This window comes from Staurois parvus, unplaced genomic scaffold (genome assembly GCF_062004578.1).
Source record: "Staurois parvus isolate SC_StPar_1 unplaced genomic scaffold, SC_StPar_1.0 ptg000124l, whole genome shotgun sequence".
Taxonomy (NCBI): domain Eukaryota; kingdom Metazoa; phylum Chordata; class Amphibia; order Anura; family Ranidae; genus Staurois; species Staurois parvus.
The window spans coordinates 3,549,718-3,573,795 of NW_028317920.1; the positions used below are offsets into that span (position 1 = coordinate 3,549,718).

Consider the following 24,078-nt stretch of genomic DNA (forward strand, 5'->3'; position numbering starts at 1 on the left):
TCCCTTGGGGTTTCTTATTTTTTCTATATAATTCCTGTTTTTCTTTTTCCTCAAGGCTCTCATTAAATATTTTCCTGGTCTATCTCCCCATCTATACCTCTCACTTGCCACTTTATTAATAACTCTTCTCTTCTCCTCTTCCATCAGTATCTCTAGTTCTTCTTTCTTTTTTGTTATCTTCTGTCTTATCTCTTTTGTTATTCTGTTTTTATGTATCTGCTCTAGGTCAAATATTTCTTTTAACAGCCCCGCAAGTTTCTCTCTTCTTTCCCTCTTCTTTTTTGCCCCGGATGCAATCAGTATACCTCTTATGTAGTGTAGCATGTAGGCCTTGTGGGACTCCCATACTGTGGCCACCGACACTTCCCCTGTCTCATTCTCCTGAAAAAATCTTTCAATCTCCTCTCTAATCTTCTGATCAATCTCCTTATCCAGGAGAAGAGCCTCATTCAACTTCCATCCAATACCCACTGTCCGCCGCCTCCTCCACCCTAATTTCAGTGTAACAGGGGCATGGTCTGAGAGAGACATTGCCTCTATCTCTACTTTAGCCACCATCTCAATAAGTTGATGATCCACCAATATATAGTCCAATCTCAAGTACATCTCGTGTGCATTAGAAAAGAAGGTATAGTCTTTCTCTTTTCCATGTATTATTCTACAAATATCCACCAGTTGGTACTCATGCTTCACTTTTTTTAACATTCTCAGAGACCTACCTCCCTCTCGCTGCACCGGAGAGGTCGTATCCATTTTTGGAATTTACAAAAATTCAAGTCCCCTGCCACTATCAAGCACCCCTTTTTGAAGGCCATCAATTTTCTCAACACACCTTTCAAATATAACTCCGGTCTCTTATTTGGGCAATAAATATTCGCAATTGAACATTCCATTTCTTGCAACCTACCTCTCAAAAACAAAAATCTTCCCTCCGGATCTATTACTCTTTCCTCCAGCTCAAATCTTATGTTTTTTGCAAGCCGTATTGCTACTCCCTTTGCTCTCTTAATTGGGGAATCTGCGTAAAACCATGTTTGATAGTTTCTAGAATTCAACTTAATGTTTGACTTAATCTCAAGATGTGTCTCCTGCAAAAAGACCACAGAAGCTTCTCTATGTTGCAACTCCTTGAATAGCTTAAATATTTTCCCAGGACAATTCAACCCATTTACATTATATGTTATAAACCGTAGCTCTTCCATATTTCTTGCATATCTCTTTTTTTCTCCTCAATTTCCTCGTTTCCACCCTCGGTTCCCTTGTACTTCCCTTCCTTATGCAGAGTGTTAATTTTAATACCCCTTCCCCATTCCCTCCTACCCACCCTCCCCTGTTACTCCCTTCCCTTACCACCCCCCTCCCCTCCTAATACCCTCCCCCCACCACCCCTCCCATTTTTAGGCCTCTAATTTGCCTATTAATCATTTGTGGGTCTATACCCACCCTTGATTGAACCTTAGGGCTAAACTCCACTCATGAACGGCACTCCCACCTTCCAACCACCCCAATTACCCTCCATATATCTGTTTATTTCTAATAGCTTTATTTTCCACGGTGCGTGAAGAGAGAAAAAAGAAAAAAAACAAACAAACCACAAAGCCCCAATGAGTCATCATCTAGTGGAAACATCATCGGGAGGAAAATGTGGTGAGGGGACAGAGAAAAAAAAACACCCCACACCTCTCTACTCCTCCTCATTTCCCTGTTATAATAGTCTGCCAGACCTCCTTTCCCCTAACATCCATTTCTCCCTCTTCTTCCCACCCACTAATAATTGTTCTATGTAATTCCAGTCTATCGCAAAAGTCTCTCAGGTCCTCTGGAAATCTCAGATATGCTGTAACACCATTCTTCCATCCGATTAAACACTCTGGTTTACCCCATCTATAGTGTACATTCCGTTCTCTCATCTGCTCAAGCAGGGGTTTCAAAGATCTCCTTCTCCACAAAGTCTCAGGTGATAAATCCGCAAAGATCTGAATGTTCATTTCTCCATACTTGATAATTGTTTTTCCTTTGATCCTTCTCCAAATCTCCTCCTTTTCCTCATACTTGTGCAGCTGAGCAATTGTATCTCTTGGTTTTTCCTTCTCCTTTCCTTGATGAAACTTTCCTGATCTATAGACTCCCTCCAACTTGACTAACTCTGTTTCAGGTCTATCCAGAATGGAGTTAAAAATTTTACAAACTTTTTCTCTCAATTCTTCTCCTTTAAAGATTTCTGGGACTCCTCGTATCCTAAGGTTGTTTCTCCTATCTCTGTTTCTTGTACTTCCATCTTATACAGCAATTTTTTCTGAGTGTTCCCAATAGTAGCAATCCTTTTTCCTAAATCTGAGATGTTTTGGGTATGATTTTTAACTTTTTCCTCCGTTGCTTCCACTCTCAGTAACAGATGCCCCAAATCCTGTCGTATAGTTGTCATTTCTTGCTTTAAGGCTTTTTCCAGATTTTTAAACATTTCTGCCATTTCTCTTTTATTCGGTACTTGTAAGTCATTTTCCAGGTCCTTCCTCTCTCTATATTTTCTGAACTTTGTTGGCTACTACTATTCAGGCCCAACGATAATCTAGGGCTGTTTTCCAGGCTGATTTCCATTTCCCCTTTTTCACTTGCACCTTGAGACCTTTCTGGAGTCACATTCCCCTGGTACGTATATTTTTTAATCGTACCCGTCTGGGAACCTTTAAGTCCGCTTCCTTTAGCACCCTTATTCTTCATCCTTTCTGTGTATCTATTTCTCTTTAATCAGCCTAGAGGGAGACTTTAGAATATATATTAGGGTGCCAGCATTGGTCTGTTCTTTATCAGTTAACCCTTCCTTTCCTCTTCTCTTCCCGGGCCAGTAACCTCTTATCTTCTTTCAAATGTCTTAAAATCCCCCTGGAAATCCCACTGCTCTCCTTTACAGGATTTTTAAATACATATCACACAGTCCAAGACACCATAGATTCCCAGTTTACTATCAACTTAGGCCATCTTCACTCACCCTCCTTCATGAAAATTCTCCTGTGAGCTGGCCCCAAACCACTGCTGTCCGCCTCTCTCTCTCCTGGAATGTGTCCCGGGGGGAATTCCTACAGGGTCCCTACAGTCTCCTGTCATCTGCTGATGGGTGTTCGACCATTGTCTCCGCTGCCTCTGCTGTCTGGTGGGTTAGGGATTAAACCGGCATCTTCTTCTCCTCTCTGAGCGCCGGCCGGCTTCTCCCCTTCCCAATGCTCCTTTGCGGCTGACCACGTGGTCACGCCGCATTACTCCGTCACCTCGGCAACCCCACCGCCTTCTCTCAGATCGCCGGGGGATCATCTCCTAGGGATCGGGGCCAGGGCCAGCTTCCACTCCTGCCCCTCTCCCAGCTCCAGCATCTCACGTCCCAGGCTCAGCTGACTCAGGTAGGGCTCCACGCACCGCTACATGAGGGTTCTCGGGGTGATGGCTATGGAGGTTTACCGAAGAGCACTCACAGCATGCTCTCCTGCACCGCCATGCTTCTTGTCATTTTGATTAAACCTTATCAGACCTGTTTGGTCTGAGGGCTCAGTCATACCAGCCTTGTTTGCTGCTGTGCATTAAACACGTTCATTTCAATGGGCTGCCCATTGTACTACAACAGATTAATCACTGATGCCTACAGCCATGCATGCTGCCTTCTGGGCAGATTCATGGCTGTAGGCATCAGTGCTCTTGTAAGTGACGATACTTCCTCATATCAGCGTTTACAAGTGCATGCACATCCAACATATTTTCTGAATCTGAAATTGCTCGTTTGAAAAACACATTGACGTGCATGTGCAGGTAAACACCGATGCAAAGAAACACAATCAGATAATTAATTCACTCATATGGCAGGCTGTACATGGCACATGCAGCTCCCTGGGTACAGGAAAGCCCCAAGAAATTACACCAGACATCTAAAATGCCTGTGTAAGCCCTGTGTACATGAATTCTTAAAGAGACCCTGTCACAAGACCATTCATTTCAACAGCAGTCTTCATATAAGATTATATTTATTTATTACAGGTAGTTCTATAGTGCCATCAATTTATGCAGTGCTTTTCATATATATTGTACTTTCACATCAGTCCCTAACCCTCACGGAGCTTACAATCTAAGGTTCCTAACTTACTTTCATATATCAGGGCCAATTTAGACAGGAGCCAATTAATCTACCAGCATATCTTTGGATTGTGGGAGGAAACCCATGCAGGCACAGGGAGAACATGCAAACTCCAGGCAGCAGGTGTCATGGTTGGGATTTGAACCAATGACCCTATTACTGCCAGACATAAGTGCTAACCATTTAGCCACTGTGCTGCCTGAGTATATGTGCATTTTACGTATTTTAGATATGTTATTTACCAGTAGAAGCTATTTTTGTGTAGACAGCCAAAAACCCTCAGGCTGCTACTGGGCACCGCCATCTTGGATGTGATGCCAGCAGCCTGGGCAGACTCAGATCTGTCACCCAAATGAAACTCTATAGCAGAGTTTCTCAACCTTTTCACCCTGGAGGAACCCTTGGCAAAATGTTTGCGATTTCAGGAAACCCTGATAGGAATCAGCCTATGTCTGTAGCCCCTATCCTCCCTATTTTCACCCTCTGGCCTGGGAGAAACAAAGCTCCAAACACCGAAGTGTGCAAGCTAAATCTCTGAACGTTTAATGCATGCTATCAGTTTTTTCAAAGTCATAATGACCAACAAAATATTGTAATGACCAATGAAATACTGCACTCTTATCAAGAAAGATAACGACCACAAATGACTGAAGACCACCATATAAGGCAGTTCTGTTTCTACAGAACGGAAACTGAATTCATGAAACAAAGAGTTGTTACAAGTGACACATGAAAACTAAACTAGCTTGTTCACACATCTAAAATGGAGGCATTAAACTAAATGGATGCCAGTTAATAAGACATTTTTCCTTACAACCCCTAAAAAGAATTTCGGATCTACAGCTCACGGAACATTGGATGTGGTCAGCAAGCTCTAGATATAACAACAATTATTGTAGAAATAGCATTAAATAATTTATTTAAATAATATAAAAAAAAACATGTAGCACCTCCTGAATGTAAAAAGTGGGTTTGCTTTTCATACACACAAATATGCAATACTGTATGTATGCATTTTTCTGCACAGAAAAAAAAATCACTTAACACCAATATTGTGGTGTGAACGGGGCACATATAAATTAATTGTTTTCTTTATGTGCTTGCAGAAACCTACATTAGAAAAACAAACATTTCAGCACATGGTGTGAACAAGCCCCAAATATTCTACTCAGGTTTTTTGCTATCAGTTTTTATGCACATATAGTGTGAACAAGGCCTTAGTGAATATGAACAACTCCCCAATATTGTGATTCATAAATAAGGCACTAGAACAATTGAGCCTCATTCACAACATATATGCATAGGAATTGATGGAAAAATGATGCAGATTTGACCTGCATGGTCCATAGAATTTTTTTGGGCGTGTTCACACCATGTTCGGAGAAAACAATTGATTTCTATGTACACTGTGTGCACCATAATGTTGCTGGTGGCTGAGTTTTTTCTGCATAGACAAATGCATACATGTTGCATATTTCTGTGCAGAAAAAATACGCACATGATACCATTGTGAGTACAGTCAGTGCGCATTGATATCTGATACCTCCTCTGTAGTTAGAGCTGCTGTGAACTCAAAGGGTGGTGCAGGGAGGAGCTTGTGGCTGAATGTTGCAGGAGACGAGATCCTGTGTATGGTAGCGGCTTAATGCAGACTGCGGAGGGGGCGAGCAGAGAGTGGGAGCATGCACCTGAATGTATCAGGAGATGACATTCAGCATATGGCAGCACTGAATGCAGAATGCAGAGAGGGACAACAGAGAGCGGCAGCACCTGGCTGGATCAGATTGAATATAACAGGAGGTAAGGTCATAATAGCTTTATGCAGGCTGCTGTTAGAACCCATTGGGCCTCATACAGCCAACCTGACAGGGTCCCCTTATAAAAAAAAAAAAAAAAAACAGTCTACCATGTTTCATTTATGAATGGACACAGTGAGTGATCAGTACTGATCACTTGTTGTGTTCATTCAGGAAAGGAAGGCTAATATGACATATTTATCAGACCTTTCCTCCAATCTCCATCCTGAAGGATCCTATTGTGTGCTTGCAGTTGCCAGTGGGAAGGGGAAGGAGAAGAGAGAAGCGGACAATGTCACAGCATGAGGAAATTACTGCCGATAGCTGGCAGCTGTCACAGAGCAGATCGGCACTGATCATTAGGGCACTGATGATCAGTGCCCAGCAGTGCCAGCCATCAGTACTGCCAAGCAGTTGCGCCCATCAGTGCCCAGCAGTGCTGCCCAGCAGTGCCACCCAGCAGTGCCACCAGTCAGTGCTGTCAGTCAGCGCCGCCCGTCAGTGTCGACCATCAGTGCTGTCTATTAGTGCCCATCATTACTGCATATCAGTGCAGCTTCATCAGTGCCTCCTCATCAATGCCCACCAGTGCCACCTCATCAGTGCTGCTTATCCATACAACCTCATCAGTGCCCATCAGTGCTGCCTATCAGTGCAGCCTCATCACACACATTAGTGAAGTAGAAAAATTACCTGTATGCAACATTTTATAATAGAAACAAAGAGAACCTTCTTTTTTTTTTCAAATGTTTTGCTCTTTTTTTTGTTTATGATGCAAAAAATAAAAACTCAGTGGTGATAAAATACCACCATAGGAAAGCTGTATTTGTGTGAAAGAAATGATAAATATTTAATATAGGTACAATGTGTTGCATGACTGCGCAATTGTCATTCAAAGTGCGACAGTGCTGAAAGCTGAACATTGGCCTGGGCAGAAAGGGGGTAAAAGTGTCTGGTAGGCAAGTGGTTAATGAAGAACTGATGTCCCAGGTCTACTGCCAAAAAAAGTGGACATCCATTAAACCTATTTTTATATTCATTATATTTCATTTTGTTTGGTTTCGGTACAGGGGTAGATGGCAATCCTGGAGTTAAAGGGCAAAAAGGTAAGAACTTTATTTATTACTATTGTCTTGAATAACTGATGTATTTACAGTATTTCCTATATTTATTTAGCACCAACATGTTGAAAACTAAGATCATGAGGCAGGAATGTTCCAGATATGTAACCCTTCCCCAGAAGGGACGAGCTCCCGGTTCGGTCCGGGCACAGTTTCAGACCACACTTTGCTTGTTCAGATTTTTGGCTTACATTAGCTAAACATCATATATAGTAGTGAGCTTTTCTCCCACTACAGTACTATATATGACAGCTTCCTTCTTCTGCTGTCAGTGGTTGTTAAGGAAATGGTGGTAAACTAAGAAGATGGGGATAGTTTAAAAAAGAAAACAGCATGGAGATTCTTTCAGAATTCATACCAGGCCCCCAAGGTGGACCTTATGCGAAAAAAAAAAAAATTCTATACCAGACTCTTTAGGTTTTTTTTTTCTTTCCGCGGATTGACAGGTGTCAGGTCTCGTGATTGACATAGATCTGCATCGCTGGACAATGTGATTGATGGAAGATATACATCAATTAAAAAAATGAATGTGTGTTTATTTACACTTTATTTTTATTTTTTTGTGACTGAGTAAGGGTACTATGCACCCAATTCTGCCTCCAGCAGAGAAATTCATTATACTGTCTTCCCTTAAATTTGGCCACTAGATGGAGCCTGGAAAATAAATTTCTGTTTTACAAAAGTCAGAAACAGTTTAGCTTTAAGAACCCATCATCCATCATTTTCAGAAAAGGAAACAGGCGCATCCTGGGAGCTCAGACTCCATCTTAAGAACTGGGGAAAAGCAACCCAGCCATCAATGCAGCACATGTCCATAGACTAAACCTACATCACGTACAGGCATCATCGCTGGTGAGCATGGACTTATCTGCAGCCTAGTTTTTTCACTTGGTTTTTTATAACATTGATTGTATGTACTTCTTATCTGACTTCCCCATAGTTTTACCCACCCTGTTTTGTTAATAAAGCTTCAGGATTACATTCGGTCTGCAGAATAGGAGGGTTTAGCTGCATGTTGAGTTACACACTGGGAAACATGTAGCGAGAACAGAACACAACCTTTACTCATTCACACTGGGGATGCCAGCATCTGGGTGCCCCCTTATTGTCAAAGTAGGCTTGCAAATTTTGATAAGCTCCACCTGCAGACCCCCACAACCACTCAGCTAGCATTGTGGGGAAGAGGCCCTTCCTCATCATCTTGGGGATAAGGTACTTTTGCCAGGGGAATCCCTGGCAAAGTATCCTCTATGTTGAGGGCATGCAGCCTGGTATGGTTCAGAAAGGAAGGGGGAGTTCAGGGCACACTCACCATCCCCTTTCCTGGACTACTAGCTCAGATAAGGATCCAGTATGGATTTTTGGGGGGACCTCATGATTTGATTTTCTTCATTTTTGTGAGGAATTCCCCTATAAAAAAAGTACCAGAGTGTAAGAGAAGGGATGAGACCCAAAGAGCCTGATATGAATCAAGGGGTAACCCCTGCACCGTTTTCCCCTTTTTTTTGTGGGGGTCCCCCATCAACCTTTATTTGTACAAAAAAGATCTGGTATAGATGAATGGAATCCCTGGCCATTCTGTTTGCAAACAAAATAAATCGCCTGAAGCTGCCATTTTGCTGGAAATTCAAGCAAACTTTTTTCAGGCTCCCATTGACTGCATTTGGGTTTGGATTCGACAACGTGCGTTCAGACCTGTGGCAGACCTGTAGCATTGACAGATATGCATAGTAGCTCCTGATATTTGCACAGCGTGCCTACAATTCAGTGGTCAGTCCATGACATCACAGGCTTACATGCTCATTGCACAGCCCTGTTGGAAGTGGAGTTATTATTGTACAATTACTATATCCCTACAGAGAAATAAATGGTTTTCATGGCAGATTACTGACCAGGCAACATTGCCTATAGTTAAATCTTTCCCCAAAACACTATAGCTGCATGTATCAAAGAAGCCAACACTTTTGATGATCAATACTGATTCAGGAGAGCCCAGTATTCAGGATTCCCATCTGGAACTAGTAAACGTGTATCTCTAGGAAAATACTTTTTTAAATTTAATTTAAATTTTTTTTTCAGCTTAGACCCTTTGAAGTTTTGATTGCTCTCTGTGTCCCCATTGAGGACATTCATCCTTCTATTTGTACTGGTGACCATTGTCACCAAGAAAGAAAAAGTTAGGGGAAATCTAAAAATTTAGAGTTGGCCCCATAACAAGAGGTGAGGAGAAACCTGTCAATGGGGACAGCTGTCCAAGAAGGGAATTCACCTTGACTTTGGCAGGTTCCCACTAATTTCCTGTTGTGTCTCTGGCACAGGAAGTGAAGGGAACTTTCCACAATGGTGCACAGACAGTAAAAATAATCTCAACCTTCCCTACTCAATCTGAAACAAAAAGAAAGTGTTGGCTACATACAATTTAGATCGGTTGTAAATGATTTTGCATGAAGGTAGAAAACCTTTAGTATGCAGATCTCCCCCAGCCTCCCCCCCCCAATACTTACCTGAGCCCGATCCTGATCCAGCAATGTGTTTGAGAGCAGCTGTTCTCCCAGCTCCTCATTGGCTCCTGTCAATTAAAGCCAGTGAGGAGAGAGTCTGGGGTTGAGTTGCGCTCAGTGTGTCAATGGATACACAGAGCCGGCTTAGGAGCGAGCATGCACAAGTTCCTCCATTGCAAGGGACTTGCTATGGGGGCACTAGGCAGAGGGAGGAGACCGGAGCGCCAGTGGGGGATGCAAGAAGAGGAGGATTGGGGCTGCTTTGTGCAAAACCATTGCACAGTGCAGGTGAGTATAACATGTTTGTATTTCTAAAAAATAAAAACTGAGCCTTTAGCTTCACTTTAAGTATTAGGAGGAGAGAGTAATATAGTGTATGCGAAGAATGCTGTACTCAACTCACCAAATTCTGTCTTCACTAGGAGAGAAAGGACACATGGGCGCTCCAGACCAAGGCTATGGTGAGTCATGGGAATATTATTCTGGGAGATAACAAACTGTTTGGTATTCTTCTCTCTATGTAGACATTGGTTCACCACAAGGGCCATTCTCACCGTGTGGTAAGGTGATGGTATTGTCTCCGGTGGCTCCTTCTAAAAAAAGTTAGAGTGGTCTGCCTGCAGCAGCTCTTGAGGACACTTTAGATACAATGCAGGAAGGCAGAATCTGCACCATGCACAGCTTTTCTAATGTCTGTAAGGGCACATGTACACTTACATTGGTCCCTGAAAAGCAGCTCTATGTTAGCCTATGTGTCCATGCACATTAGGGAGCTTACAGGAATATTTTCAGAGGAGCGCTTAGAGGCATAAAAAACCCCTTCAATATTACGTTTTTGAAAGTTGCTTTTGAGCAGAAAAAATGCTTACAGCTTATAAACATGCCCAATCATGGCATTTAGGAGTGTTTGGAGTTTTCAAGTGTAAATTGATTATAGTGAAAAATGAGGAGAGGGGAATATTTTGGAAAACAAAATGCTTGTAAAAGCAAATGCCCATAAGAATGCTCATAAACTCTTGTGCAACATGAGCCACTATGAGCATTTTTTATGCCGCTTTTTCTAACAGAGGTCCTGACAGTTTTTTACCCCTAGTGTGCATGGACCCTTCAAAAATATAAATGTAATTATGACTAAAGATATGCAATAATTTGTGTCTTTTATATCTGCCTAAAGTTCGGCTTTAATGTGTACCTAAAGCCAAGACCTATTCTCTTGCAAAAGAAAAGCTATCTGCTGGAGAGAGTCACCATCTGTCATGTACCTGTTAACGGGAAGGCCCCTTACACCTCCTGTCCTGTTTCTCCTGAAGATGGTGACAGGATATAACAGGGCATGGAGTGGCAGGGGTCCCTGGTTGAAGATCCTGGATGGCAGACACTTACAGTAGGTGCCAAGCAGAAGGCAGGCTGGTGGACTGGCAGAGACACAGCAGCAGGAGCAGAACAGCAGACAGCAAGCAAGTGGGCAAGCAGGTAGATGCAGGATCTCGGGTGGTCAGGCAAGCAGATGTTGGTAGCACCCGTGCAGTAGGGGTATAGAATTGGGACCAGAGGCAGAGTAAGGGTCAGGCTAGAGTTGACAATAGGTGAGCACAGAAACCAGAGCAGTAGGCAAAAGGCAGAGTCAGGTCATTAACTGGTGTCAGCAACACGGTATCAGGAATGAGCAAACTCAAGCAGGCTGGGTAGACACAGGAGTTAGCATGGGATCAGGTCACAGGCGGTAGAAGCTGATGACCACTCAGCAATCCTTTAGTCACAAATGCAGCTATAAAAAGGCAAGTGGGCACCAAATACTTACGCTTGCTCACCCTAATGCACATGCTCAAGTTAGGGCACATCTAGTTCTCACTATAGAAGTTCTTTTATGCGCATGTGCATATCTTGAGATGCGCATAAGATTTCCCTGACACCATCTTTGATTGTCCTGGTGACTGGCATTTGAACAAAAATTGGTAAGAAATCCAAAGTTTTACAGTTTTCACCAGAACAAGCGGTGAGGGGAAAATTTCCGAAGGGACACTCTGATGACAACCATGTAATAGGGGACTTCCTCTCACTATAGAAATATTTACTCTCAGTTCCCGTTATGCCTTCAAGACAGGAAGTGAAGGGAAATCTCCCTAAGTGGACACATACAGAACATAACAAAATAAGTGATGTGGGTTTTAGACAATTCTACTCTATGCTTTGGTTTTAGATACTCTTTAATAAACATCTCATTGTCCTTCAGGTATTGAAATACTCTTCATGATCTGTATGCCTTTTCTTACCCTAAGCCGCACTCGCTCACACGATTGTATTTCTCCTGTAGCTGCACGGAACTGCAAAGAACTGCTGAACCTGGGCGCCTTCCTCAGTGGCTGGTACACCATATATGCTGGAGAGAAGTCACTTAAAGTCTTCTGTGACATGGACACAGAAGGAGGAGGATGGATCGTAAGTTTTTAAATGCCAGTCAGAGAAACTCCATTTTACAATCAACCTGAATATAGAATTAGGGACATTGATCAAAAATCGCATTCGTAGCGATCGCATGATAATCTGTTCGTTAGTACACAGCTTTCGAGAGCCGATCACAACATTTCATTTGAAATTATAAGAAGGGACAAGCACAAAAAATTTCCTCGTAAGATAACATAATTAATGACTTTCATTTAATCAGTACAGTATTCATCTGTAAAAAATCAAGTGACCAAGATCAGGATCGATAAACATGCTTTTTGTTTGAAAAGCATAAATTTGTCTGAAAATTTGATTTTCAGAGATCCGGATGTATATGAATCTCCGAATGGACATAGTAACAAATGTCAATGAATCAGAAAAAAGTTATAACGAAATGAAAGAATGCATTCGTTTCATTCGGATAACATCACATGATTTGATAGTAGTTCGGTCCAATGAGGAAATTATACGCCCATGGGGAAATGAGTAAATTTGTGATTTTAATAGAATTTGTAATTGTCACAGTCAGTCAGTTCAGTTCCACAGTCTAACGCAATTCTTAGGTTTGAAAAATTCAGGGCTGCCAAATTTTGTATTATTTATTCCGTCTGAAAATATTGAATCCTTCCGAATAGTTTTGATATATGAATATCGAATCCATCTGAAATATATAGCAACCAAAAAATGCAAAACTCCACTGGGACCATCTAATATATGAAACGAATGCCAGATGTGATGACATGAATCCTGAAAATAAATCAGTTCAACATATCGAATATGAAGAAAAAAAATTCTTCCATGAATGAATGCATCTGAGATGAAACAAAATTTGGAGTCCACATGTCTTGTGATTGGAAACATGAAAACAACCCAGAAGGAAAAAGGGCAATGAAAACCTTTTTTGTATACAACGAAATTGCTCCTAAATATGAAAAGATATCATTTTCAAGATATAAATATACATAAAATGCAGTGATAATCATAGTACTACAATGTGGTAATTATCTGCAGAAGGGTCACATTACATGTACATGACATCACTTCCAATTAAACGTTGGTATGTTGCTATGCATATGGGAAGTTGTATTGGATCTGTACAAGAATTTTTGTATGCATAGTAGAACTCTTGTATTCGATATAGTATATACTGTATATATACACTGTTCAAAAACATTAAAGAAACACTTTTTAATCAGAATATAGCATCAAGTCAATTAAACTCCTGGGATGTTGATCGGGTCAGTTAAGTAGCAGAGGGGGTTGTTAATCAGTTTCAGCTGCTTTGGTGTCAATGAAATAAACAACAGGTGCACTAGATGGGCAACAATGAGATGACCCCCAAAACAGGAATGGTTTTACAGGTGGAAGCCACTGACATTTTTTCCCTACTCATCTTTTCTGACTAGTTTGTCATTTGGCTAGGGTCAGTGTCACTATTGGTAGCATGAGATCCTACAGAGGTTGCACAGGCCCTCCTCCAGGATGTCACATCAATACGTGCCATTGCCAAAAGGTTTGCTGTGTCTCCCAGCACAGTCCCAAGAGCATGGAAGAGATTGCAGGAGACAGGCACTTACTCTAGGGGAACTGAACAGGGCCTTAACCCATCAGCAGGACCAGTATCTGCTCCTTTGTGCAAGGAGGAACAGGATGAGCACTTCCAAAGCCCTACAAAATGACCTCTAGCAGGTCACTGGTGTGAATGTCTCTGACCAATCAGAAACAGACTTCATGAGGGTGGTCTAAGGTCCTGACATCCTCTAGTGGGCCCTTTGCTCACTGCCCAGCACCAGAGAGCTCAATTGGCATTTGCCATTGAACACCAGAATTGGCAGGTCCACCACTGGCGCCCTATGCTTTTCACAGATGAGAGCAGGTTCACCCTGAGCGCATGTGATAGACGTGAAAGGGTCCAGAGAAGCCATGGAAAATGTTCTGCTGCCTGTAATATCGTTCAGCATGACAGTTTTGGTGGTGGGTCAGTGATGGTTTGGGGAGACATATCCATGGAGGGACGCACAGACCTCTACAGGCTAGACAATGGCCCCCTGACTGCCATTAGGTATTGGGATGAAATCCTTGGACCCACTGTCAGACCGTACGCTGGTGCAATGGGTCCTGGGTTCCTCCTGGTGCATGACAGTGCCCGGCCTCATGCTGCTCCAGGATAAAGGAATTGAAACCATTGAATTGCCCCCACTCTCTCCTGACCTAAATCCAATAGAACACCTCTGGGATATCATGTTTCAGTCCATCCAATACCGCCAGGTTGCACCTCAGACTGTCCAGGAGCTCAGTAATGCCCTGGTCCAGATTTGGGAGGAAATACCCCAGGACACCATCCGTCGTCTCATTAGGAGCATGCCCAAATGTTGTCAGGCATACATACTAGCACGTGGGGGCCATACAAACTACTGAGTACTATTCTGAGTTGCTGCAATGAATTTTCAGCAAAATGGACTAGCCTGACACATAATTTTTTCACTTTGATTTTTGGGGTTTCTTTGAATTCAGCCCTCTGTAGGTTGATACTTTTCATTTCCATCAAATGATGGGGCATCCTGACATTGCTAACACATTTCCCGTCCATATCAGTATAAATATCCAGCATGATATTTATCCCCATTGAGATCTGATGTGTTTTCAAAGTGATCCTTTAATTTTTTTGACCAGTGAATATAGTAGCATGCAAAAAACCACAAACAATCATTCGTTCAATTTTCTCATCATGTGTACTAGGCATTAGTCTGCTCCGGCTGTTTACACCACATCCAAGATGGCTTTTGGGTTGGTTGAATGGCCAGATCACACATTTGGCTGCATGAAATTATGTTTTTTTCTTTTGGCAGAAAACATTGTTCACATATAACTAGTGCAAAATGTATTATGTCAGACAAAGAGGCTTATATACTTTACCTATACTGTTGATTCACTCAGTCCAATTCATGATGAAGCCTAAACAAGACCCTTCAAGTGTTTGTTTTACCTGCATGCTGATGAACGGATAAACTGCTGGTGCTGCTGAATGGATAAACTGAACAACTTACAACTGGAGAGATCTACTGCAGATAAAAAAACATTATATAAATAACTTAGGTAGGGTTGCCACCTCATCCCTTTAAAACCAAACACATACAGTATTAGTTACATAGGTTCTGTGACTGATTAAGGTGCAAATTAAACTCACCTATTGCCTTATCTGCATTAAATTAGCCTCAGAACCTGTGTAATTAATATGTGTTCAGTTTTAAAGGGATGAGGTGGCAACCCTAAACCTAGGTGATCTTTAACATATCACTTATCAATCAGTGTGCTGGCCAGGAGTGACCTGATAGAACTTCTCATACTGCTGGCCAGGTCAGTTCTAAGAGTGAAAGTAGTCCCTGTTCTCATTAGAACTTTCTTAGTTTCCATCATATATACTAAGAGGAAGATTTACTAAAACTGGAACACTCATAAACTGCTGCAGCTGTGCTTGGTAGGCAATAAGCTTCAAATTTCTGCTTGTTAAATTAAGCTTTGACAATAAAACCTGAAAGCTGATTGGTATATATGCAGAGCTGCTCCAGATTTTACACTCTCCAGATGTAGTAAATCTCCCCCATATGATAATATGGAGATTGGTGCTTTTACAGTGTGTGTGACAACAATGAGACGTATTTCAAAATTGCCTCAAAATTTCCACTCACCTGCTCGCATTTGGCGAGTGAAATACACACCAAACTGAACATGTGCAGAGTTACTCCACACGATATGTCTTTTCAGGAGATAAGAGGGGGACACTGGAAAAAGGGGGGGATCAGAGAAGTCAGGATCAAACAGCCTTTTTACACAATACAGAGGATTAACCCCTTAGATTCCACAGTGAGTATAACAAGCATGCTTTACTGCATATACAGACTGATTTTACTGTTGTGGATTTATTAACACTTTGAGGCCTGACTAGTAGCTCAAGACTTGACATTTTGAGCCCTGATTGACATAAATTGTAATTACATTTTATTGTACACATCTGTAACACTGCTATGCAGTAACTTAGCAGAGCTATTTAATCCAGACTAGTCACACAGAATAGAGCTGTGAAGGTTCTTGTGTATCCAGGTCATGGGATAGTGAGTAGTAGTCAACTGTATCTGATTCTAGCCCAGCTACAATAGCTTACCTTATTCATCATCAGTCAACTTTCTTCTATCCTGACATTTGCCACTAGTACTATCATCATTTTACCTTGTGATTTATTTAAACTTTTAGGTGTTCCAGAGGCGGTATGATGGCACAGTGAATTTTTTTAGAGACTGGAAGGACTACAAGAGAGGGTTTGGCAATCAACTGAGTGAATTCTGGCTGGGGAATGATAATATCCATCTGCTGACAGCATCTGGTAATTGATATGTTCATTCTCTCGAGTCAGGTTTGGGGGTCCTCTCGAGTCAGGTTGGGGGACCTTTCATATGAGATAGTGAGCCCAAATTGATGAAGAAAGGTGCATTTATGACACTGCAGTGGAGATAATATAGCATACAAAAGTTAATCTCGTATGAGATGGACCAAGGTAATTAATATATATCTGAACTCTTAAAATGAAACTCATACATATATAGTTATAAGGTCCAGGCTTGATCGTATAAGGTCCAGGCGTTTTCGTATAAGGTCCGGGCGTGATCTTATAAGGTCCAGGCGTGTTCGTATAAGGTCCATGGGTATTCGTATAAGGTCCAGGCATGATTGTATAAGGTCCAGGAGTGTTCGTATAAGGTGCAGGCATGATTGTATAAGGTCCAGGGGTATTCGTATAAGGTCCAGGCATGATTGTATAAGGTCCAGGAGTGTTCGTATAAGGTGCAGGCATGATTGTATAAGGTCCAGGGGTATTCGTATAAGGTCCAGGCATGATTGTATAAGGTCCAGGAGTGTTCGTATAAGGTCCAGGCATGATTGTATAAGGTCCAGGGGTATTCGTATAAGGTCCAGGCATGATTGTATAAAGTCCAGGGGTATTCGTATAAGGTCCAGGCATGATTGTATAAGGTCCAGGAGTGTTCATATAAGGTCCAGGCATGATTGTATAAGGTCCAGGGGTATTCGTATAAGGTCCAGGCATGATTGTATAAGGTCCGGTTGTGTTCATATAAGGTCCAGGCGTGATCGTATAAGGTCCAGGCGTGATCGTAGAAGGTCTGTGCGTGATCGTATAAGGTCCAGGCGTGTTTGTATAAGGTCCAGGCTTGTTTGTATAAGGTCCGGGCGTGATCGTATAAGGTACGGGCATGTTCCTATAAGGTCCGGGAGTTATCGTATAAGGTCCAGGCATGATCGTATAAGGTCCAAGCGTGTTCATATAAGGTCCAGGATTGTTTGTATAAGGTCCAGGTGTGATCGAATAAGGTCCAGGATTGTTTGTATAAGGTCCGGGCGTGATCGTATAAGGTCCAGGCGTGTTCTTATAAGGTCCGGGCGTGTTCTTATAAAGTCCGGGCATGATCGTATAAGGTCCAGGCATGATCGTATAAGGTCCAAGTGTGTTCATATAAGGTCCAGGATTGTTTGTATAAGATCCAGGCGTGATCGTATAAGGTCCAGGATTGTTTGTATAAGGTCCAAGCGTGTTCACATAAGGTCCAGGCGTGTTTGTATAAGATCCAGGATTGTTTGTATAAGGTCCAGGATTGTTTGTATAAGGTCCAGGCGTAATCTTATAAGGTCCAGGCGTGATCGTATAAGGTCTGGGCGTGATCGTTTAAGGTCCGGGAGTGTTTGTATAAGGTCCGGGCGTGATCGTATAAGGTCCGGGCATGATCTTATAAGGTCCAGGCATGATCTTATAAGGTCCAGGCATGTTCGTATAAGGTCCGGGCGTGATCGTATAAGGTCAGAGCGTGTTCGTATAAGTTACGGGCGTGTTCTTATAAGGTCCGGGCGTGTTCATATAAGGTCCGGGCGTGTTCGTATAAGGTGCAGGCATGATCGTATAAGGTCCAGGCATGATCGTATAAGGTCCAGGTGTGTTCGTATAGTTTCTAGTCCAATCAAATCTTTATATGCTTACCAACAAGCTCAGAGTTAAGTGGTCGTTACTATCATGTGACTAGTCCAGAATAGAGACTTGTGGTCATCCATCATGACAATGGCTGGTTCAAACTGGTTTGACCACAAGATGCTTTTCTTAACCTTGAAAGGGTAAGATAGCCTCTTGGGTGCTTACGTCACAGGCACAAACTTCAAACCACATCTCCTGAGTAGAAGAAAAGGCAAATTCATTAAAAGCTCTTTTAGGAGAAATGACAGTATATATGTTTACAAGAACCTTCATTCTTTGACCCCCTATATTTCTACGCAATCCTAAACCTCATCTTTCCCTTTTCCTGCCACCTGGGCACACTCCTATCCATATATTTACTAATACAATTATCTGGTATTTCCAAGAAATGAAACAAACCTGCTGTGTTGCCTGTATTTACCTAACTATCCACTGATGAGCTGCAGCAGTTGAGGGATTTCTAAGAGACCCATGGAAGAAGTTTTATAGCAAATCCATCTTAAAACCTATTTAAAAACTAAATGCAGCAAAGCATAGTAACCATGTGGGAAGTTTAAAGTCCAATGACAAGATTGTTATGACTATGGTTCGGCATCATTCAATCCACTTCCCCTGAGTCCAAATCATCTTGGATCCATCCCAGCCTGTGACTGGACAGTGACAAGAGAAGCAGTACAATGATGATCATCTCTCTTTAACTCTGCTTTTTCCCCCAATCAGCATGCTTCTTATCAGCACATGGACTGATTTGCCCTTGTGCTGTTTCTTCCTCCAGTTCTGTTGTATAGTAGAGTGCAAGGGGCTGATACCAGGTCAAATCCAGTTCCTTACACTAAAAAATACTTTTAACGATGTATGAATCTTTACAACGCTGCATTCATTTGTGCCCATCTTTAAAATAAACATTTTTAAGACAAATGTTTTAGGATATGCACCAATGCCTTTCTCAGGATATTTTTCAACCTACTAAAAAAAAAATTCAAATTTTTCTAGCACAGATGCGCATTTTAAAATTAGTGGATAACATAGTTTTAAAAAAGTGACCGTTGCATACTTACCAATACTGCAGTTCCAAGACATGGCAGACGTTTTAGCCAATGGTTTTGATTCTGCCCAGACCCCACCTACTTCAAGTGAATGCTCACCCCCTAGGAATTTAAAACTGTTCTGAGAATTCCAGAACTGGGAGAAAAATTAATTATCCACACAATCTTCTACTTGTGCATAGACGTGTTTAAGAAAATTTACCTATGTTTCTTGTAATCGAACAACTGTGGTTTTATTAATATGTTTCCCTACAGGAACACATGAGTTTCGGGTTGACCTGGTTGATTATGAAAATAATTTCAGTTTTGCTGCTTATGCTTCATTTGCCATTTTGGGAGAAAAGGACAATTACAAGCTGGAGATTGGAGCTTATACTGGAGGCAGTGCAGGTAAATATCCTTTCAATTGAAAACTGAAAAAAAAACTAAAAACAGAAAAGGTATGTTGTTTTAAAGGTGGTATTGAAACAATCAAATGCACAAATACAAAGCTTAGAACATGAGTAGCTACTCATATACTGTATGTTACAACAGAGGATTCATCATTTAAGCGCTGTGCAAACTTGATGCTGTATAAATCTTATATAATATTTACAGAAGAAAAGAAAGTACATTATCTAGTTGTGATGGTCTTACAAGTTTGAGAAAATCCAGCTCATGATCTTGGAGGAGTCAATATAATCATTGATAATGTGCTAGTTGGCAGAAAGGGAGAAGGTTAGACTCTGGTGTGTAACACTTAGCACACCTTTTCTTTTGTATTTAGCTCATTTAAATTGAATGTTCAATAGGACTTTTAGAGAACAAGGAGTGCTTGGTAATAATTTGTATCAATTCCCACATTTAAAGTAAGCTCTTCTAATGTATATATGAGCATGCTCCAATCAAGGGGGACTGACAACTCATGGGGCCCCTGGGCAATAGGGGACCATGGGGCCCCTGTGTCCTTGCCCAAACTCAAAAAAGCCTATGAAAAAGGTACCAGGGGCATCTTATGGGGCCCCCTACTGACCCCGGGCCCTTGGGCAGTGCCCGAGTTTACAAATGGTCAGTCCGCCCCTGCTCCAATCATTTTCATGACTGCACATGTTACATGTAGTGCTTACCCCCTCAGGAACCTCTAGTGATGATGGGTCTTCTGTTCTGCCATGACTCATAGAACCGATCAGTTCCCCTTGACACACCAGTTAGAGGTAGAGAATCACTTACACCTGGATACCTTACGTTTTAGCAAGTCACAGCTATATAATAATGCATTGAAATTAGGCCACAGATTACCAGATGGCAAGTTATGTAAATTTATTATATAAAGCAGATAAACAGTACAAGACTTGGCATCAAACGATAAAATACTTCAAAGTTGCAGAACTGAATAAAGTGAACACAGGCCTATAACAGAAAAGACTAACTGAACTGCAGCAGTGTTAAACCAAGTGTAAACTGAGATAACTATTAATGAGTGAAACTAGACTCAGGTAATGCAAGGATAAAATTCTTGAGTGCACTCTATCACAATACCACAATTATGGGTAAGTGTTCATTAGCAGGGTACCCCTAGATGGTGATGTCTCATATACCTGGTGCCTTAATGCTAGCATTGGCTAATTTGCGGTGGGGCCCTTCTGTTGTAGGTGCACAAGAGTCTGTCTCTTTAAGAGTATGTGGTGTATAGCTGCAGGGCTACTAAGTGGAAAACAGTCTAAGCAGGACTGGGTGTAGCAAGGAGTTAAATACAGTATCTCTTCTCACCACCCTTAGCAGGCAACAGGTCCAAATCCACATGCATGGCAGTTCCAGACTGAAGGTCCCAGAGGCTCTGTTTCTCAGCTCTGGCTCACCCACATCTAGTCTTTGGCAAGCTGCAGCAGTGGAACTATCCTTCCTCTGGTGCAAGCAGACAAGATCAGGCAGTAAGACCAGTAACACCCTCTATGTGGCACCTCTTCTTCCATACCAAGGTGGCATGTCCCACCGCAGGTCCTTTTGGCTTCGCTTGCAAAAGGCGGCCAGCATCCTGATTTTGCCTGGGAAAACACTATCTTGTCTCTCCTCCGTTTCTAAATCCTGTCTCTTGTAGTTTAGAGGCTCTCAGTCCCCCATTCACTTGTACTGTGCTCTCCTTCTTATGAAGTCCCAGTGTCCTTTGTGGCAAGTGCATCCTCCCTGTTCAGAGCGTGGGGGGAAGCAGACAGATGGGGGGGGGGGGGATTGACTGCCCAGGGTACATATACTTCCCCAGGATGCAGTGATGGAGGAGAATGTTTACTAAAGACATCAGCTCCATATCATCTGTTGGTACTGCACCCACACATGTCTACTGCTCGCCATGTATGAACAATTGGCATGTGTGGACAGATGGAACAAGAGAAGATTTATGTAATTAATATGTATAGTGTAATCTTTACATATAATGTATCAGTGTTGTGTGACTAATGAGTGCTTTTGTTGCATGGATTGTGTTGGGTTAGTATGCTGGCACTGTAGGAGTGCACAGCCCCACAATCCATACCCTCCTATGGGCCAAACTACTTACTACATTAAAATGAACCTGTCAGTTTGTCCAATAAGTGTAGAAAACAGATTATCTTGATAGTCTACATTCTCTACTACGTCTTTGCTCCCACCCACTACACTCACTTACTGTAGCCCTGGGTGGAAAATCCTGTGGAAGCTCCATGTTGATCTGTGTTGGAGCTTACACAGTGATAAGAACCATACCCCTTGTTCCCTCAGCTGACAGTAGGAATGAACTTGTTACTTTGCTCTAAATGGTCAACTGGACAGGAAGACTTGAAAACCCTTCAGGGAGAGGAAATTACATCATCTTGGCTAATATATTCCAAATTAAAGACACAGATACCCTCTGTAGGTTTTATCCGTTTTAGTCTTAAATTTCTTTTCTAATCTAATGTATGAAGACCAGAATTTACCTGACATGTCATAAAGCTAAATCCTTTTTTATATTTCCTTCTGTTTCTTGGACTTTAATTTTTTTTTATCTGTCAGGTCATGAAGTGGACCTTGCATCAAAATACAAGGTCCCCATATTTAGTAGACCCCGCCCACCATGTAAAAACAATTATATATAGCCCAAAAAATTAGGTGAAAAATGTAAAAGATAATTACCATAGGAAGGCTATAGATGAGTCGAAAAGCAAACGTTTTGTTGATCGAAAAATGAAACATACGATTGTGCCATCATTTGTTTAATTTTTGAAACAAAATCCAGCATGTTGGATTAGTCACTTTCGATTGCGATGCGAAAATTGCATGTCACAGCTGGCACACTAATGATGCAAGAAACTAATGACCAAGAATTTTCGGTCAGTTTTCGACTCATCTATGGCCCTTCTTTACAGTAGACCACAGTCACTCAACGTGGAGTCTTTTTTTTTTTTTGTAGTGTAACCTAGCAAATTTTAAATGCTTAAGCACAAGACTACTATATAGCAAGATCTTGCAATTCATTCACATTGGGAAAACATTTTATCTAGGCTGGTATGAGCAACAATCACAATTGCATTCAAGTTGATATGAACATATTGTTAGCTATGAGATTTTCTGCTGGTGATCCCATGACCAACATCAGGCAACCTGAAAAGATTTCTGCAGAAGGTTGCAGATAGAATATAAACAAATGAATAGCACTCTTTCTTTATTTGCAGGTGACTCTCTTGGATATCATAACAACCGTCCCTTTAGTACAAAAGACAGGGACAATGATGAATACAGCAGCAACTGTGCAGCAGATTTTAAAGGTGCTTGGTGGCATGGAAAATGCCATAACTCCAACCTGAATGGGCTGTATTTGAGGGGAAAACATGACAGTTATGCAAATGGAGTGATTTGGGAGACGGGCAAGGGACAGCATTACTCATATAAAATCACAGAAATGAAGTTTAGGCCGGAGTAACCTGCAATATCTGAAGGAAGACTTCTTATCCATCAAACCATTCAGCTTTTTCCTTTTATTGTCCTGGTTTTGTATAGGATATTTAAAGAAAGATTATGATTGGTTGCTATGGATCAACAATTATTCCTGCAGGAATTGTAATAAAAAAGACTTTGTTACAATTAGCCCTGCTGAGCCCCATATACCTCCATTAAAGAAGAAAGTTTTATATGACTAGTTTGTTTCAGTAATAAAAAGAACTGGCAAAACAAAACTTTGTGTGAATCTCTTTAATTTTATTATCAGTCTTTTATATAAAGAAGTGTGTTTTTTTTTTTTGCTGGAGACTGATTGCCTGGAAATGACTGGTGCTTAAAGTGGTATTAAAACCAAAAGCAAATATTTATTATATTGCAGCTTACCAATTTTTAGATGTGGTGGCTGCATTAGTTTTTCTTTTGTTTTAAGGACAACCCTTAAATGTGGCAGAGCCTGGGGAGTAGTGAGCAGTGTGGGGTGGAAGATGGATTGAGGAAGGCTGGAGTGTGGAGCCTGAGAGGGGGCCCCAGGGAGCGGAACCTACCTACAGGCAGTATGCTGGAGAGGAGGATCTCTTTTGCCTCAATGTCTCCTGGAGAGGACAGCTTGTTTAGCAGTGATGGAGCCAGCCCAGTGTAAGGCCTGAAGGCAGCCACCAGTCCACTAAGCTAACAGGAGAGGACAGTGTGAGTACTCCTACACCCCCTGGGCCGGATAAGGGCAGAGGACAGTCAAGTGTAATACCCAACTAGCTTCTCATATGGAAAGGTTCAATTGGCAGCTCTTGGGCCCCCTTGCACAGGGATACCCTAAGGCAGCCGGATGAAGAGGAAGAATCATCCAGGGTCGGAGGAGATACACCAAAGAGTTTTTAGTGCTCTTCAAGAGGAGACTGTTGCTATCCACATTTTTGTACATAGTTGCTCAGAAGTTGTCCTCAAATTCTTCAGTTCCTTGGGCATCCCATATACTCCTAGACCCCATCCAAGTTGTTAACCCCTAATAAAAACAACAAAACTAAACTCAAGGACTGTTTATTGACTCCAAGTGTACAAGGGTGGAAAATGTGTGTTGCCTGGCC

At 41.8% G+C, this 24,078-nt stretch overlaps 1 protein-coding gene across 2 annotated transcripts in view; it reads left to right on the forward strand.

Annotated features, from left to right (window-relative positions):
• LOC149467084 (ficolin-2-like) overlaps positions 1 to 23,232 on the forward strand; it is a 29,261-nt gene extending 6,029 nt beyond the window's left edge. For both annotated transcript variants that reach the window (XM_089672282.1, XM_089672283.1), the window contains 6 exons: positions 6,987 to 7,022; positions 9,961 to 9,999; positions 11,853 to 11,977; positions 16,235 to 16,364; positions 19,322 to 19,456; positions 22,732 to 23,232. In XM_089672282.1, the coding sequence (XP_089528408.1) occupies positions 6,987 to 7,022; positions 9,961 to 9,999; positions 11,853 to 11,977; positions 16,235 to 16,364; positions 19,322 to 19,456; positions 22,732 to 22,979 (713 nt within the window). In that variant the 3' untranslated portion in view covers positions 22,980 to 23,232. The remainder of the gene's footprint in view (positions 1 to 6,986; positions 7,023 to 9,960; positions 10,000 to 11,852; positions 11,978 to 16,234; positions 16,365 to 19,321; positions 19,457 to 22,731) is intronic.
• The last annotated feature ends 846 nt before the right edge of the window (positions 23,233 to 24,078 follow it).